At 36.8% G+C, this 19,519-nt stretch overlaps 1 protein-coding gene across 1 annotated transcript in view; it reads left to right on the top strand.

Annotated features, from left to right (window-relative positions):
• Positions 1–4,290: 4,290 nt before the first annotated feature.
• Positions 4,291–19,519, top strand: part of jam3b (junctional adhesion molecule 3b) — a gene marked incomplete at its 5' end in the record, with an annotated part of 32,147 nt that continues 16,918 nt past the window's right edge. The window contains one exon of the mRNA XM_084386722.1: positions 4,291–4,495. Within this exon, the coding sequence (XP_084242848.1) occupies positions 4,291–4,495 (205 nt within the window). The remainder of the gene's footprint in view (positions 4,496–19,519) is intronic.

Here is a 19,519-nt window from a genome sequence, read left to right as displayed (position 1 = left end):
TCTGCTGTCTCAGACGACGATATACTTTCCTATCGGCCACCGTAACTTCCGTTGGTTGCAATTTGTAACCTCACCACTAGATGCCGTTAAAAATTACACAGTGCACCTTTCACATTATCTTAATTAAACCGCTTGAAGGGTTAGTTAACCCAAAAATTCTGTCAGTAATTACTCACCCTCATGTTGTTCCAACCCCGTAAGACCTTCGTTCATCTTCGGAACACAAATTAAGACATTTTTGATTAAATCTGAGAGCTGGATCACTCCTCCATAGGCTTCTATGTGACTGAAACTTGCTGGCCCAGAAAAGTTATTAAAGAGATCGTGACTACAGTGGCTCAATCTTATGTATATCAAGCGACGAGAATACTTTTTGTGCGCAAAAAACAACAAAAATAACGACTTTATTCCACTATTTATTTCCTTCTATCTGGGCCTCAAGTTGGTTCACGTAGTGTTTTTGCGCAACGCGACACGTCACAACGTACAACACAGACGCGCTGCGCAAAAACACTACGTGAACCAACTCGAGGCCCAGAGAGAAGGAAATGAATAGTGGAATAAAGTCGTTATTTTTGTTTGTTTTTGCGCACAAAAAGTATTCTCGTCGCTTGATATACTTAAGATTGAGCCACTGTAGTCACTTGGACTATATTAACGATCTCTTTAATACATTTTCTGGGCCAGCAAGTTTTAGTCACATGGAAGCCTATGGAGTGATCCAGCTCTCAGATTTAATCAAAAAATATCTTAATTTGTGTTCCGAAGATGAACAAAGGTCTTACGGGGTTGGAACAACATGAGGGTGAGTAATTACTGACAGAATTTTCATTTTTGGGTGAACTAATCCTTTAATAAAACATTAAAAATAAAGATGTACAACATTAAACTGACATAATTTTTTGAGTTTATTTATTTATATTACAAAAGAAGCTTAGACAGGAGAGCCTTTGAATGTTGTCTTGGCAAAAGGGCTTTGTAGTAAAAGTGGTTAAGAACAACTGGTTTAGAAACCTGGTAATGTATTTTAATTTGGTTCAGGTAACACAATTTCCACCCAAATTAGTGAAAGGATCTGATGTGCAGTACATATATCAGTGTATGTGGGTTGATATTGTGAGATTGTTGATCCTCTAAAAAACATTTCCTCCCCAACAAAAGGGGGTTGGTTGTCAGTATTGCAGGATGCAGCCCACTTGAGTTGAAATCCACATTTTCAAAAGGGATTTTATAATGTCCTTTAAAAACGGAAGCCTTTAACATGGGCTATTTAAGCTGCATGAGGACTGGATCAGTTTTCATCACTTTTGGCTGAAGTCATTTTTTGGCAGCTTGACTTAATGTGTCATCTTACAGTGTGACTCATCAAACGAGTGGAACAACAACAAAAAATCCTGAACTGAACTGTTTTTCACCATTCCTGAAATAAACTGCAGATGTTTTCTCTCTGTAATTGAATGTAACAAATTACAACTGCTTGCAATCAGACAAAGAACATCTTAACCCTTAAATGCTTGAATGTTCGCCAATCTTTAGGCTATATATTCGAGTCTTTAGCGAACCCGGATATCTAACACAGATGGATCGATCTCTACCGTCGCGTTATATAGCCTATCATGTTAACTCTCCTGATATTAGAGTAACAATGAAAAAAGGTAAAGAATAAAATAAAATAAAATAAAATAAAGCATATAAAGTATCTTGACTTGACTTGACTTGAGCCCAAAACCAAACATGACAGGAGGGTAGTGAATTACGTCCCGGGTCACTATAGACCCGAGGTATGCCTTTAAGGGTTAATAGAACAAACTATACAGTCGTTGTGAAATTGTCTTTTTTGGTTCCATACCTTTGTCACAGGAAAGAAAATAATAATAAATCATCTTTTTTACTTTGTCACAAGAAATTTGAATACATAAATAATAACAACAAAAATAAGAATATAGCCTAATAGGTGTCATCATGAAATTGCCTTTTTGGTCCCAAGCCTTTGTCTCAAGAGATTATTTATTTATTATTGTTGTTGTTGTTATTATTTATTGATAATAATACTAATAGTCATTATCATCAACAACAACAATTGTATGGCAACCTTTGAATGCAAATAACACAGAACACAATATTTTGTGATGTTTATGAACACATCCTTCCTTAAGAAGAAATATGTTGTTATAGTACATGAGGAAGCACTGATCAACGCCAGTATGGAAGTAGGGAATATTGTTTAACTTAAGTGCATGACGGGAAGTGTGTTAACTCAGGAAGTCGAAGGAATTCTGCATGTCTGGAACAAGAGGAAAAGGAGTAACTGCATAGGCATGTTTGCAAATACCTTGGTATTTACAATATCTGGTGTTATGTAAAGAACTTGTTCATCAGAAATGAAGGCATAAGTGTGCAGTGTGATCTGACATTATGGCAGCCACATCTTGCTCATGCATATTTGACAAAGCATTGTTTTAATTGTTTATAGTGTAGAATGTATGGTGATGTATTTAATTTATACTTTAGTCTACAGTTAACCAGCCTGTTTTATCAGACATGACTAATAAGTCTGTCAGGTGCCTGCGGTTTTCCAGTAAACCATGTGTAATGCCCTTAAGTAATTCAAGCAGTGTCCGATGCAAAATTACAAAATTCCTTTGACAGATCTAAGCTCTGTTGCCCCCCAGAATATCATGTACATCTTCGCACACTAAACTGCTCCTGCTCTCCTGTGTTCAGTGGCCAGGGGTTGCCGTGAGTGTGAGTGTGAATGTGAAAGATGCCGGGATGTCTGCCTGAATTCATTCATTTCCCCTGAGCTCACCACACTGTCCACCTTACACGGCACCATCTGGCTCTCTTCTCTCAACAGACAGCTTTCACTGTTCATTTTCTCTGTTTGTGGTGCGAAAACAAATCACATTAAAAGTCTAAGGTGCAAAAAGTGAAACTTACCCAAATGGAAATATGTTATATTTTCTATCCCAACTATAATAAATAAATATTTACCCCTATTTCTATAATAAATATTATAGCTGAACATCACTATTTATTTACCTATAACAGAGCTCCATTGGGTGCTGTGCTTTGGCTTCGAGCTATAATTTAATTAGGCCTATAATTTTTGAGAAATAAGGCTTTGCTAAATAAATAAATATCTTTTTGTTGTTGTTTTTGACATACAGTTTCTGGAGCTTGCAACAAGGAATAGTAAGTAGAGAATGTGTGGAAACAATATATATTTAATACACCATATATGATGCTTAGTCCATGTCCTTTTTCAGCCTGCGGTTGTCCATGTAAATGTCATTTCCCCCTGTATTTTCATTTATTAATTTGTATTATTTATTTATATTTCTTGTCGAACAAGAGTGAGGTTGAATGTAAATGGCCTTGACTGGTGAACTTCTCTTATAGTCTGTGCTCAAGTGCTGCAAGTGGTTGGCGAAGCGAGAGACTCTTGCTTTGAACGTCCTTGTTGTCGATAATGTCTGGAATAGGAAAAACATAATGTGCCCTAAGCCTTCTGGATTTGCGCTTATCTCCCGTTGTCAGACACTGGAATGGTCTTTGTGCTGAAACGGTCCCACACACATTCTAACCTTGCCATCAGACAAATTCACATAAACAGAGTGTGATGACATCAATTATTATCTCTAATGCTGCGGCATTTGTGCAGATTGAAATCCTGAAATTCAAAATCCTGAAAACCCATCTATCTATCTATCTATCTATCTATCTATCTATCTATCTATCTATCTATCTATCTATCTATCTATCTATCTATCTATCTATCTATCTATCTATCTATAAGCTAATATGGTAATTTAAAATACACTTTTATGTCATTTCTTTTTAACAGTTGCTTTAGATTTAATTACACATTTGTAATTATAAAGTTGCAATTTAGTACATTTACAATATTTACTACCCTAATATTTAACACACTACAGTCAAAACAATCAAGTACTTGTGCTTTTTAGTCTGTCAGTCAGCACAACAAAATACATTAAGTGTAGGCTACTTTAAAGCACAACAAATGATTGTTGAAACATGATTTAAAATAGGCCTACCAAGTCTTTGCTTGTTCAATGGAAATATGGAAATATTTCCGAAATGTATGAAATTGTGATATAAAATTTCAAAGTTTGTAAAAACGTCCATGATCCATCCTTAGATAATTTGTAAATATCATGTTCCAATATAATGCAGTTTTTGTATTATTGGAACTTAAGCAACCTCACTGGCGTGGCATAAAAATAAAAAATAAAATCCATAAATACATGTTACAAATTCATGACGATGATGCTGTTTGTAGTCATGGAAACTCCTCACAATAGCTCGACGTGCCTCTCTCTCACTTCGGTCGGTGAGCGCGAGCTGAGCTCTGAGCTCCATCCTCTCCTAAAGCCCTTTACTTTGCGCATGTACAGCCGAACTGAACATTTCATCGACTCCAAGATGGCGTTAACACCACTGGCTTGCGTTCTGCTTCTCCTTTCCATGCAATGTGAGTACACATCACCGCACATTTATACTTTCTTTGTAGAAGAAGCAAAAGTGATACAAACTGTGGTGAATCATTTATCGAAGTTCTTGAAATGTGTTTCAATGAGCTTCCCTTTTTCACTAAAGTGCTTGTCTCTTTAAGCCAACTAAACTATTGAGCTAACCCGTTAGCTCTTTTAGATGCGATGTTAGATGTGGACGTTGAATCTAAACTGAGATAAAAGTAACATTTTACGGTGGATGTGCCGTGTTTCTTGACACGAGCTTCAGGTTTTAGTTGTCTCGCGCTGAAATGTTTCTCATCGCGGGCTGGAGACTCACTCGCATCCCGCTTTGCGTGTTTGTCCAACTAACCATAAAAAAACCCGTTCGCCTTATTCTACAGGTTACATTGGTTGTTTACGGGAATACTAGACTTGTTGTTGTTGTTTTTAACTCAGACTTTATTATGCCATAAAACCTGTTTTCGTGCGTGTTTGCTCCGCTGGATCATTCGCCTCAGTTCTTTGTTCACGCTTTAAAAGTTTTTGAAACGAAATAAGCAAACACATTTGGACTGAGTGGTTAGTGTTGTTGTTGATTTTCATTTTGCTTTCTCAAAACGGTCGCGTGTGTGTTAGGTTTGAGTGTGTTTTAACGATTGGAAACTATTTCTATGGAAATTGGGCATGTTTATTGCGAGATAACGGTTTTCCGCCTCAAGTGTTCACGAGAGAGGGATCAGGCAGCGCGCGCCAGGCATTAACACAGGCTGCGAGTGATATCGACATTTACAGCATATTGCCTTCAATATTCACAATATGTATTTGTTTTGAGCTCAGGGAAATAATTAAAAAAGGTGGGATGTTTTTGTCCTGGATCGTTTGAACAGTCGATTGTAATTGAATTAAATACTTTTAGTCTAGACCAATAGCTTAATTAAATTATTCAGTCAGAAGATGAAGATTTCGTTTCTTACGGTTGACTGGAAATAATCAGTAGCTTGGCTTTATAGATCATTTATATGAGCCATAGCCATAGGACTAAACTCTCTAAATTTGCTATTTAGGCTATATGTGTTTTTGGTAACATTTTAAAATAAGGGTTCATTTGTTAATATTAGTAAACGTATAGGCTAACTAACATGATCTATCCATTAGCAATATAGGCCTATTTGTTACTGTAGCCTATTTGTTAATCTTTGTTAATGTTAGTTAAAAATACAGTTGTTCATGTTACTTCACACTCACGGTGCATTAACTAATGTTAACAAATGCAACTTTTGATTTTAATAATGTATTAGTAAAGGTTGAAATTAACATTAACAAAAATAAATAAATACTGTAGAAGTGCAGTTCATTATTAGTTCACGTTAACTAATGAAATCTTATTGTAAAGTGTTACTGTGTTTTTTCACCTTTTTATTTATCTCAGTTGCTTTTGTTTATTAATAAAATGAACATTTGATGACCCTTTTAAAGGTTAACTGTAATTGTAGGTGTAGGGACTTGTAGGCTGAAACTGCTCATCTCCTGTGATTATTCAAGTGTGCTGATTGGCTTAATTAGAGACCACAGCACTAAATACTGCTGGTTAATCTGTGTTGTGATGAACTCTAAATGTACCATTTCTCTCTTTTAAAATTTCTGTTAACTTATGACTTTTTATCCCGTCATTTATTGAAATTAATTTATTAATTTTGTTTTGTTTGTAAAAAAAAGAAGAAGAAGAAAAAAGAAATCTGTTTGCAAATAGATTCTGCAAATTCAGTAGTCAGTAGTTTACTACTGACTATAAATTAAAAAGGTAGCTGGCCATGTTACATTTATTACTTGTAAAAATATTTTTTCCCATGTTTAGGCTACTTGTGTAAATACATTGCAGCATACTAATGTGAAGTGTGATTTTAAGAACAAATGTACGAGTTTCCTAGAATTTATTAATCAGTGTAATGAAATTTCGATTAAAAGTGAAGTTACAGCTGAATGTAAAATGAAAATGTCGGCCTACTCCAAAAGCAGTTTCTCCGTGGTTTGTTACACCTTATGTTTAGAGTGCATTTGTGGAGTGGAAACTCTCCGATGTCTTTTGCCAGCACATTTGGTGCCAAGTTATGCTTTACTGGATAGGATAAAATAGATTCAGGAATAGTACAAAGGTTGAGATCACACCCCATATTTTAGATGAATACTTGGACGAGTGGCAGCCTTCCATTTTAGTCCACACCGAATGCTTTGGACTTTGAAGAAATGTGGTGTCATGGAACAATATTCTGAGATAATATTCACCATTATGTTGTCTATGAAAATGCTGAAAATTGTCTGTTGTTGAGATTAATACTTCAGATGTGATTTAAATACAGCTTAAAGTGAAAAACAGTGAAAGTGATAGCTTGTCCCTTGAAGGCTGAGTGTCCTTTCTCTTCCACCCGCTGCTTCCCAGCAAATTGCTTTCTGGGGGTTCATGAAAAGCGTACTGGAGCTTCTGGGCATGTCCATCAGTTACAGGCTGACATTTTTGATGTGTTCAGTAAGCGACCGAGAGAAATAAGCTCAGAAAAGATAGCCGTTCTCTGTGTGCTTTACTTAGGGCTGTTGCAGACAAAGACACGTTGCCCTTCCGCACGTGCTTAGGTCCGTTTTAGTTGGAAGGTACCACATGAGAAAAGTATGTTGTGAACAGTATCTAATATTCCTAAAGGCTGTTTATTGTCACTGTAGAGTGATGTGAAAAATTCCATACGGGGGGTCCCAGCGTAATCCGCATGGGTACCATGACAGGCAGGCTTTGGGATGAAACATGCTGAGTCTTTGAGCAACAGGAGTACGGCACATGTCCGGCCGACCAGCCGGAGTATCCCGGAGTAACGTGAAGAAACAGCTGAGCGGCTGTGGGTGCGAGTGAATGGAGGACCCACCCCCCCGACACGGAGCTGAAATATGTCCCACTCAGCCCACCACATATACTCGGCATTGAGAACAAATGTGGAATGCTCACACACAAACAGAAGCCTCGAGAATTCATTCACTTCATATGCGTAATAACGGGGACGCAGAGGTGAAGATCGTATAAAAGTGTCAGTTGAGTAAGAAACCTTTTGCATTTTCAACATTAAAAACCATTTAAGTGAAAGTGTTAGAAGGAAATCTGAGAGTTTCTCATGAAAATGGAAATCCCTATGAAATCTCTGAAAGAAACATGAAAGGTGTTTTTTCCCATGCTTATCCTGGTTTTATTACTTTGTATTTTTTTGGTAAGCAGTGACAGATGTGGAAGGGAAAGCCTAGAACTAACAGATTCCCAGTTCAGGAATGGCAAGCATGCGCATTCCCTAAATGTCAATAAGACTTCCATGCATGTGTAAGATGGGCATTGATCAAAATAGTTCCTGACTGCAGGGCTGAATATCCTGGAGCCTATGCAAAGGAGTAGGATTAGGACAGACCCCACTTTTATTTTTATTTCATGTCGTTCCAAACCTGTATGACTTTCTTTCTTCTATGGAGCAAAATAAGATATTTTGAAGAATGTTTCAGCTGTTTTTGTCTTTACAGTGAAAGACAATGGGGTTCAAAACAGCACTGGACCCTTTGACTTTCATAGCGTGGACAAAAAAAAAAAAAAAAAACACACACTGAAACAATTCCCAAATTTTCTTTTCAATAGAAGGAAGTATTTTTGAGTGAATTATCCACTCTTTTTTTTTTTAAACAATCTTCATGTAGCCCAATTATCATAATACATAATTAGTGTTTTTTTAACCACTTCCTTACTCAAGATACAGTTCTTCCGTGTTTGTTCCAAGTTTGGGTGATCATTTTTGAACAATGAAGACTGTTCAGATGATTTCCTGTCATTGATTTCAGATGATTTCCTGTCATTGATCTCTATATCGTCACATGCTTTCAAAAGAAAGGATTATGCCTGTGCAAATGTCTTCCTCAACTGTGTCTTTGCCAGCTGCTTGTTAGAATAGGTGAATAGCTCTGGAATGAATCAGTTGAATACTCTCAGCTTCATCCAATAATTACCTATTAGCCGATATCAGAGATTGATATAACGAGTTTTTCTTTCCAGTTCAGTTTTCATTTTCAAATATAATTGTTTGGAGCGAAATTAAAATTGAACCTTGATTTTTTTTTTATGTAATCACAAAGGTAATTATTATTGCTAAAAATAGAAATGCAACAGATCATCTGACAGCCCTGGAATCAAATGCTGCTCTCTCTATGGAAACAAGCCATGCCAGTGTGCCCTCATTATAAGCTCAGAAATGCATACAACAGAAATAGTTTGAACAGAACTAACATGGTATTAATTAAAATTCTAATCACAACATTTTCTGTTGATTTTACATATCAGTTACATATACAGACTATAAGGTGCTGTTCACACAGAATGCATTTTTGCATGCCTCTGCTCTGATTTTTCCATGTTTTTCCGTATAAACTTGCACTAGACAGATGTCTTTGACCATTGAAATGCCTGTCACATGACACAATATTCTAAAAACGCAGCGCTCAAGTTAAAAGAAGTTTAACTTTTAAAAACCGCATCTCTACACATGTCTCTTTTTCATTTCATTGCCCTGCATCTTACAGTCCTCTAATGATGTGTAAGGACAGAAAACAAATGGGATATAACACCTACATCATAATGGAGAGAAATGTCATCATTGAGTTCAAACATCTGCCATTTGCACACCTAGTGTTTGAAATTCCCTATCACAAGTACAAATGTTGACAGATAGATCTCCCATGATTCACCTTGGTGATGATGATTTGAATCCCTCGCAGCAGATATCAAGTTCTAAAGCGACTGCTATGAAGAGCAATGACGCCGGCGTGGTGATAAAAAAAGACCCGCAAATGTATTTCTTGACTGTTCCAGCAGAGGTTTTGAAGGAATAAGATGATGAGCGTGACAGACTTTGACATTTCCAAATACTGAAAAGATTTTTCACACAAGCCGAAGCTCATTTTTGGAGGTTAGTGTTGTGAACGAGGGAGATGATGTGTGGCTGTACAAGAAATTCAGATACACGATACAAAGCTCCATCAACAAACAGCTCATCCATTTGGATTTATTATCTCTCCATCGAATTACACTTTGTCATTTTTACGACTCAAGTCAGACCCCCAGACAGTCAATCACAGAGACAATTTATCACCTGCTCGACGGCTCACTTTTTCATTGGGTTCGCACGGCTGTTCACCAGAAAAGAGAAAATGAATTACCCTAGCCTATTTCATATAATTTTAACTATTTCCATTTGTAGTGCCTTTAAGCCTATATATTTTAAAGAGCAATAGCTGCAAAATACCTCGCTTAAAATAGTGCCCCACTGCCTCTGAGCTTTATCGTATGTGCTGTTGCCTATCAAAGAATGATTAGCAGTTGATAAGTTGAGGGAACAGAAACGGAGCAACCTTAATGAGAATCTTATTTGGAGTGTGACTCCTCTGGGTTAAAATCCACCATTAGCACCAGATTTGTTGTGTGTGTTTAGCCGACTGGTCAGATTGCACTGACAGATTGCGGCCAGACCATCTGGCGGGCCGGCGTTAAGGCCATCTCATAACGCTTCTCTCACTTACTTGCTAAGTTAGCAGGGAAGAATTTGAAAATCAGGCAACCTTTAAAGCTGAGCTTGACCCTCTTATTATAACCATATAGGCTATGTATTAGATCTATTTCAAGATGCCATCTGATTCAGAAAAAAAAACGATTAAATCTGAGCTTGTTTATTTTTAGATTAATAATATAGAACTTAAAAGTCTTTATTTGAGTCAGATTACCATTGTTGTAGCTCCCCAATAGACATTACACAGGGCAGTTGGGCAAAATCAGAGGGGAAAAAAGCAAGTTACCTGAAATTCGCTTAAATACGAGTTTAATGGCTTGCCTGTGATTTGAAAAGTTTGATTCCTCCAGTGTCCTCAGAACATAAAGGTTAAATTCACCCAAAAATGAAAATTATCCCATAATTTACTCACCCTCAAGTCATCCTATGACTTTCTTCTTTCAGCCAAACATAAAGTTATATTTAAATATATCCTGGCTCTTCCCAGCTTTATAATGGGAGTGAATGGTACCCTAAAATGTTGAAGCCCCAAAAAACACATTCATCCATCATAAAAGTAATCCTCCAGGGGGTTATTAAATGCCTTCTGAAGCGACGTATTGACGAATGCAGAAGCACAGAGGATAGACCAAAACAAAACACCAGTCTCGAATTAGAAGTCTAAAACGAGAATTTTTAAAGAGAAATGCTGGAGGATTTCAATATAAGAGAAGAGGAGCTTGAATTTGTTCCCCGGCCCTATTTGTTATAACCTTGAGAGGTATCTATTCTCACCTAAGCTTACGCTACGCCTACATCCTACATCATGCGTCGGGTCAGAGCTCACTCTTCGACCAGAACTCGACTCTCGTATGGAAGCTGGAAAGCAGTGATTATAGTTTATAAAGTTATTTTTTTTTTATAGTTTTCTTACAAAAACGCATCGCTTCACTTCAGAAGGCCTTTATTAACCCCCTGGAGCCGTATGGATTACTTTTATGATGGATGGATGTGCTTTTTTGGGCTTCAAAATCTAGGGTACAATTCACTCCCGTTATAAAACTGTGAAGAGCAATGATATTTTTTAATATAAAGAAGAAAGTCATAAACATGGCTTGAGGGTGAGTAAATGATGGGATAATTTTCATCTTTGGGTGAACCGCCCTTTTAAGTGAACTTTGTGATAGTATGCGCTGAGTACAGCTGCTGTGGGTTTGTGAGCGTGCCCTGAACAAGTAAGTGCCTGGGATATTTGGCATTAAGCCAGACAGTGGTCAAGATCGTTCTGCCTGGTGGCCCTGAGGTGGGTTGTATTTAAGCCTACAGTATATTTAATAGGCAAATAGGTTTGTTTTGACTGGTTTTATAGATAAGGCTGTTAAGCAGTAAACATTTTGCTGACAATAATGCAGTTCAGTCATGGCGTTAATTTGTAGGCCAACGCAAATGGCTTGGGAATTTCAGTATAGCCTAGTGGTTTCCAATTAAAGGGATAGATCACTCAAATATTGTCATCATTCACTCACATTCATTCCTAACCTGTATGATTTTCTTTCTTCTGTAAAACACAAAAAAGTTTTTCTTTTCCATCCAGTGAATGTCAATGTGGTTCAATTGACTGTTATTTTAGACCCCATTGACTTTTATCGTATGGAGGGGGAAATGGTTGAAACATTCTTCTATATATTTCGTGTTGAGTGATATTTAATGGAAACCTACTTTGCAATTCATTTTCGTCAACGGTTCTATAGCCTAAGTATCATGGCAAAAAACTGAGATATGTGACGGTTATACACACAGTTTGTTAGGGGTGGTCCCAAAGCGAACACATTATCTCAGAGATTTGCCTTATCAAGAGATTTGCCTTGGTAAACGCTGCATATCAACGTTTACCAAGATGACCTTAAAAGGAGTCGCTAAGATAGGCTGCATGAGACGCTTCCTGAAGGAAACTAATCAGTCAGTAGCCTTTAAGAAGATTTGCTGAGACTTAAGACGTCCTAATAACGTGCAGAGATACGGAAACAATGCCAGAACGCTGGATGTAATTAAAAGATCTTACTGTTACCAACCCAAGTGGAAAAGATGCTGCTGTTATTGATGTTTTCCGGAACATCACAGCAAAGCAGAGTGCAAAGACAAATGCAGAGGGAATGTAAAGTTTTTGAATGAATCTCTTGAATGAATGATTCAATGACAAATACATTTTTAACATTCATTTGTCGCCACCTACTATTTTAACAATGTAATGATACAATCTTTATTTGATGCGTCAAGTCACTTTCAAAAGGTGATTTGCTTTATTTTGATTGCTTCCATAGACATCAGTGTTTATATCTGAAATATGAACTCTTATCCTAGTACTTATCCTAAGGTTATCCTGAAAGTTCACTGTGATCGTGCTTCAAAGGTTTAAATGGCATAGTCAAATTGTCATTTAGGAATGAAATCAGGTGGGTGTTTGGATCGAGATAGCAACCTTTTAGCGATTAATCGTGCAGCTCTAATGTAAAAATGTAATTTGAGTATAAGATTACAGATGGTAAGGAAATTGGATGTTTTCCATATTCTCTACCTTTATAGGCTATCAAAATATTGAATAGTTTCATGTTCCAGTTATCAAAATAGCAGTGGTCGGGCAAGGTCCTTTTGGCTCTGGATTATAATTTTGTTTATACATCCATTTAGTATTCGATATACACTGAAAAGTGTGATGTGTATTTGCTAGCATTATTGCTCTACATTCACTGTAAAAAAATTCTAACCTCTCCAAGTCAAAATTTTCTAGTGACTGGTCACATCTAAATTTTTTAATTGGCCCAAGTGCAATTCTTGTTGCAATAGTCTGTTAACATTGGCTCAATGAGAAATAATACGTCAGACTAATTGAAAAATTTAGATGTGACCAGTCACTAGAAATGTTTGACTTGGGGATGTAATTTTTTTTTACAGTGTTAACAGTCTAACATTAAATCTGTTGTACTTGTTCTGTTCATTGTCAAAGCTCTGAGAGTGTTCCTGGCCTGGGGGATGTTCTCATAACAAGTAATGATTGGCTGGAGCAATTTTTTCCTAATGCCCTATGATAATTTCTGTCTTCTAAAAGTATTGAATTGGATTGTTTTTTTGCATAAATTGTCTCTTTAGAGGACAGAATATTTCTAATTTGCAATTATACTGATGTTAGTTTCAACCATTTGCCTTTGAACTCAAGGGACACTTATTTTCTCCTTTTTTCTTCTTTCATTTGTTTTGCATTTTCTGCTCTTGTTTACCACAATGTTTCGGGTTTTTTTTATTATTGTTTTTTTATGAAGGAGTTTTTTAAGATTTTAACAAGTTTAAATAATGTAGTAATTTTTTTTTACTTATTTCTCTATGATGCAGTGCACTAACTGGATTAGTCAGGTTTATTGTGTTTAAATTGACAGCCCTGCTCTCAAAGAGGCTGGAAGCCACTATTGTCTGAGGCCGTGTTGTGTTGTACCTTAAATTACAGCTTCCCTTTGTTGTTCTGTGTATTGGAGAACAAAGACAACACTGATGTGTAGGTTCTTGAAATATTAAAAACATAAAACAGAAGAGAAAGAAAAGAGACAAATAATTTATGGCAAAAATAAGGCCCAAGAAGACACGCAAATAATGCCTTTTAGCATGGTCCCTTGAAAGTACGGGGCCTATATAGCCATTGCACTCCTCAAAAGTAAAAGTTTTCCCCAAAGTTGAGGGAAGGCTCTTTTACTTTCCATTCTCCACTGCACTGATCTTATGGTTCTGTGCACATTCATGGAATTTCCAGTTTGAGCGGATGAAACTGCCGCAGACGTACAGTGAAATAAAGTCTCTGCTATAGTCATTCATGCAGAAATGGGCAACCATGCAGCTTTATTTCTTATCAGCACCACTCAAGATCACTCCTCATATGTCTGTGGGCAACATCCTATGGTTGGGGGAGAATATTTGGACTAGCTGAAGACCATCAGTGTGATGGAATCTCCAAATCTGAGGTAGAAAATGTAGGGTAAAGCATTAAAGCTCTCATATCAGTATCCTCTCAATGCTGGATGTTTGAGCTGGCCACATTTCAGGAAAATGCAGTGCAGTTGTCTATCATAAGTAGACATCGCATATGTTACACTTATCATGGGTGGGGGTTAATTACATCTACTGCTATCCAAATTGGAGATTCCAAAATGACGCCAATAGAGTTGACAAAGTGGGAGATATTTTCAGCAGTTGAGGAAATACTATTCCCCTCGTAAAACTACCCTCATTAGTGAGTTTACATTGTATTCTCTCTGGGCAGCAAAGGCTTAAAGCAGATAAGCATAACGCAGTCAGTCAGGGCATTAAAAATTGGCAGGCATGCACATCTGGATCAACCAAAATGTATGCAGCGTGTATAAATCCTAACAGTGAAGTTGGAGTTTGTGTTTGTGTAGTTTTCTCTGCTCCAGATTTGTGGATTAGCTTGAAATATGATGTTTGATGATGATAATTGTGATAAGAACAGTTGAATCCTAAATTTGAGTCTTTAAATCAATCTTTTACTCTATGCCAGTGTTTCCTGCTCCACTTTTTTAGCTGAATCTGCAGCCCCACAGCAAAACAAGTCATATTCTACCTCAGTTCGCACTCCAAATCAAATGTGATGAGACAAAAACTACATGGTAGTAATTGAAACGTCTTCTGTTGTGCTCGCGGGCTCCACGCAATAATACAAACCAATGATACTTATGAACTGGTTTAGTGAATAAATAAAAAAAATGCCGAACAACCAGTGTAGTTTGATTCACAAACACATAACTCTTTTGAACTCTTTTTAATGAATCATTAAAAAAACCTCACAAACCTAGAATCATTCACTGAATAAACTCACTGAATCAACATCAAGTTACCATTACCTCACATTACCATTACCTTTTAAAAGGACATTGTAACTGAAATAAACCCAAATTAATCGGAATTGAATCAGGAAATGTGTATCAATGCGATAAGTCTCAGGTTGTTTCATAAAAGGATGGAGATTTAACTGGTTTCACTTTATTTGAATACTTCTGGTTTAAGCTCCACTTGTAAGCAGCACGGTTCTTTCCTTTTTTATTTGTTTTTAAAACCAAGCATGCTAGCGTCAGATGTGTCTTTAATCTCCAACCTTAATCAGTCCAGCCTCCTGGGCCTTGAAGAAGCGCCAGCGCAGTTGAAATGTCACTGTTGGTAAATCATGAAGGATTGTGAGAGCTCTGTCCAAGTTTTAATGTTGCCTCTGTGGCAAACCAAGAACATTTTATGATTTGAAATATGCTGCGTTTGTTTTTGCAAGTGTTAACGCTTCTGGCAAATCTGCAAATGGGGAAAAGAGCAACAGAATCTGACGGAATATATGTACACACCCTCGCTACGCTGCTACAGCCACATGATATCATGTGCTTTCCTGTAGTTGCATCAAGATGTCAGCCTTTTGCATCCTCCCACGGTCCACTGGAATGTCCACATTTGTTTTAGATGACCGGGCAGCGGATGGGCATCGAATGCTCCACATTTTCGCCGAGTGAGCAGGAGAAAAGCGTTTCCCAAACAAGTAGGGGATCTTCATGAGCAGGTGATAAAGTGGTTCCTTTGGGGAGGTCACTCCTTACGTGGTGCTCAGATGGTGTGTGTCCCGAGCCGTGAACCCCCCACTCTCACCCCACCTGTTTTACTGCAACATTCCCTCTCTGGCCACTTAGACGGCGAATGCGAACTATTCAAGTCTGAGGCATGCCTTTGTGAACATTTGTTGTTTCAGCCTAACTCGCTCTCTTTAAATTCCTCAGCCTTTTTTTAGGTGAAGCATAAGTATATTTTGAAGATTTATGCAAAAATCTCACCGTTTTAATTTGTTCTAGTCTCTGAGGAATGATCAGTCTAGCAAGTGAAATTGAGGATGTTTATGCATAAAGATTCTCAGTACAGGCTGGGTTTTATAATGGAATTTATATGAATATTTTATGTTTGTTTATATTTTATGTATAATATATTATATATGTGAAACAAAAGAAGATATTTTGAAGAATCTTCTGCAAATTTTTTCATGCAGTTCAGTGAATGGAGATTTGAGATTTAACGCATCAAAAGGCCACAAAAACAAACGTGACGTAAAAGTAGTTCATATGACACGTTACATATAAGTCTTGTCTTCTGAATCCTTTGTGTTTTATGTGAGAAACAGATGGAAATTTAAGTTTATTCACTTAAAATTATTTTTTAGTTTTTTAAAAATATATTTTCTACTTATACACTACCATTCATAGGGATCATTGGAATGAGTAATATATACAAATAATAATAATACTTTTATTCAGCTAGGATGCATTATATAAATCAAGTTACAGTAAAGACATTTACAGTGTTACAGAATGTTTCTATTTAAAATAAATGCTGTTCTTTTTGAAAATATATCACAATGTCCACAAAATATTATTGTTGTAAGTAGCACTGTGTTCAACATTGATAATAAGAAGAAAATCTTTCAGGGCTGGGAGGAAAAATCGATTCACCTACCTATCGTGTTTGTTTTTGTTTTTTATTTATTCTAAAATCGATTTTTTTTTTAATTCCAGCATCGATATTAATTCAAATTCAATTGCTTTATTTTTGTCCCTGCTTGTAGATGAGGTTGACAGTCACTTTCGCTCCAACAGAGGATGAAATGCGTCGTTATCTATGAGTGTTGAGTGACGTAATATCCCAACTGGACGCGCAGAAGAGACGTGAGACTGAAAGCACTGAAAAGCCCTCGCGCTACTCATATGCTGAGAGAGAGATAAGACAATAGAGCTGCACGATTCATCTTTAAAAAGACTGTGATCTCGATTCAAACACCCACGCGATCTTTCAATTCGTCTGTCTATTAAACTTTGACAAAATCATATAATTCAAAGCTTGATGAGAGAGTTGAGTTGCCATGAAACAGCTTCACAAACTTTGACATTAACAAAAAATTATCATAGAAGTACAGTTTACAGTTCAAATATGAACACTGATGTCTACGATAGCGATCAAAATCAGCTTTTGATAGAAACTTGGTGCTTAAAATAACGCATTTATCGATTGCATTGTTTCGCCACTAAGTGGGGACAAGTGACTGTTAAATGTATTTGTTATTGAATCATTTATTCAAGAGAATGTAGTATTGTATGATGCTTCTGAAATAAAAGTCAGAAAGATGTGATGGTTTGTTTTTGTAAATATGACTCATCTTATACATCACGTACAGTCTGTATAAGTGTATGATTTAACTTTTCCTGATGGTCTAGTGTTAAAAAATTGCAATATCTAATCGCAATCCTTGTAGAATCGCAATTCTTAAAAAAAAAGAAAAAAAAAGAAAGAAAAAAAAAAAAATCGCAATGCATATCGTTTTGGCACACAAGTATCGCGATAGTATCGAATCGGGAGATAGGTGTATCGTCCCAGCCCTAATATATATATATATATATATATATATAGCCATACAGGTTTGAAAGAACATTTTGGACTGAACTATCCCTTGTAATCAGCAAACAGGGAAAGTTGCAACAGTAGTAGAAAGTCGATCCGTGCCTTAAAGTAGCTTTTCCTGGTTAACCTCTCACCTGCAGTGTCTGTCCAAACACTGACTCACCTGTTGTCTGCTGTCTCAGACCGTCACACATTCTCAGTGACCCTCGTGCCTGGCTGGCCTGCGTTACTTCTACGGATCTGGCAGGATACACATTAATTTGACATCAAAGTAACAGTGAATTACAGTCTCTCAAAACAGGTCCAAAAGCCTTTCTCAAACAGGCGAGTCTGTTAAACACAGTATAAATCATCCTGAGAGTAGACCCTCTCTCGTTTACATTAGAGGCCCTTTTGAGATACAAAAGCCCGGAAGACGAGTACTCGTGTCTGCCGTTACGTGGTTTAGTATGCAGTTATGTTAATTCATTTCTGCAGATATAGGCCTAGTTTTTGCTGCTTTTTAGTGTCGCTGAAAACCTCAAGGTTTATTAGTTTGGCCATTTCCCAAACGAAAGGCTTGCAGAACCAGCTAGAGTATTTGCAGAACTGTGTTCATGGATTGATTGGGTTTGTGGTCCTGATTTAAAATTCTCTGTGCTAGTACATCACTGGTATTTCAGCAAAGCCAAGGCATGTTTTATGGCGTTGCTATAGAGCCAGAAGTGAATGCGGCCTGTGTTTGTATTGTACATTTGCAAATGAAAAGAGAGAAAGGGCCATGTAGGAACATACCTTTTTGCAGATTGTACTTATATAATACCATATAACTATTTTTTTATTTTTAGATTTTATTTAATTTTATTTAAAGAGAAAACTACATTAATAAAAAAAAAAGTGCAATGTTACATAAATGATTGATAAGCACTCAGATATTTTAAAAAAGATAATAATATAATGCATTTTATACATTAAGATATGATTCTCATTTTACTTGTCATTTTCTAGAATTCCCTATATTGTAAATACAGTATATGATGACAGGAAATCAATCCACAGTTACTAATAAACTAACGTTATGCTTCAGCCAATAAACATATTGATTTCATTTTTAAATGCAACCTATTTTATAACAAATGCATGTGGCAGAGGTAAAGATTTTTAAGCCTACTCCAAAGAGAAGCAACAACTGTTCAGAACTGCGAGTAGCGCAACACAACATGGCTTTTGTACAAGAGTGCAAACAAAAGACAATTAATGAGAGATGCTACGGGGGGCCAGCGCTGTACAATAGACAAAGAGAGTTCAGGGGTTTTTGCTTGGCTTGCTGTTTTAGCACTGATTGTATCTTGAAGAGAGGAATGAATGTTGCGACCGGATCTATTATGCAGTTTATAGGCTTCCTGCTGATGGTTTAGTCACTGTTCAGTGAGAGCTTGGTTCTCTCCAATATAGACTGACATCTCCATTGTGTTGCTTGTATTTTGTTTTATAAATTTAGATACGATTACATTAGATATATCTTATGTTTAGTATGATATAACTTTTTTTTTTTTACTTTTGTGTTAAGGTGGTGATACAGGGGGCAACTTTTTGAGCAATGTTGCTGGGCAATCTTGCCGAGCGATTGTTGCTTAGGCACTTAACCTTTGAAAATGGGCAATAAATTTCTATCTGGATAATTTAGATCATTCGTGTCTCATCTGGTTGCCTCTTGACGGCAACATTGCTCAAAAAGTTGCCCTGTGTATTATTGTGTGTTAAAATGACATAAGCATGTCACATTTCCAAAAGAAATCCTTTTTAAATCTACAGGAAAAAACTTTTTTTCCACCAAATGTTTATTAATGTGTGATTCCACAGAGAAGTTGTAAAACGCAACAATATTCCCTCTCAAAAAGAGTCACCCCCAGGGTGCTGTTTTCACCTGCCCCGTTGCATCCTGGGGCATTTCTTTTCAACAGGAAGTGAAAAGGATTATGAGCATATCCCTGTTAAATCAACAAGTCTCTAGCGACAGTG

This window comes from Rutilus rutilus (genome assembly GCF_951802725.1).
Source record: "Rutilus rutilus genome assembly, chromosome: 18".
Taxonomy (NCBI): domain Eukaryota; kingdom Metazoa; phylum Chordata; class Actinopteri; order Cypriniformes; family Leuciscidae; genus Rutilus; species Rutilus rutilus.
The sequence above is the reverse complement of the archived record's forward strand: the minus strand, read 5'-3'. Positions and strand labels throughout refer to the sequence as shown.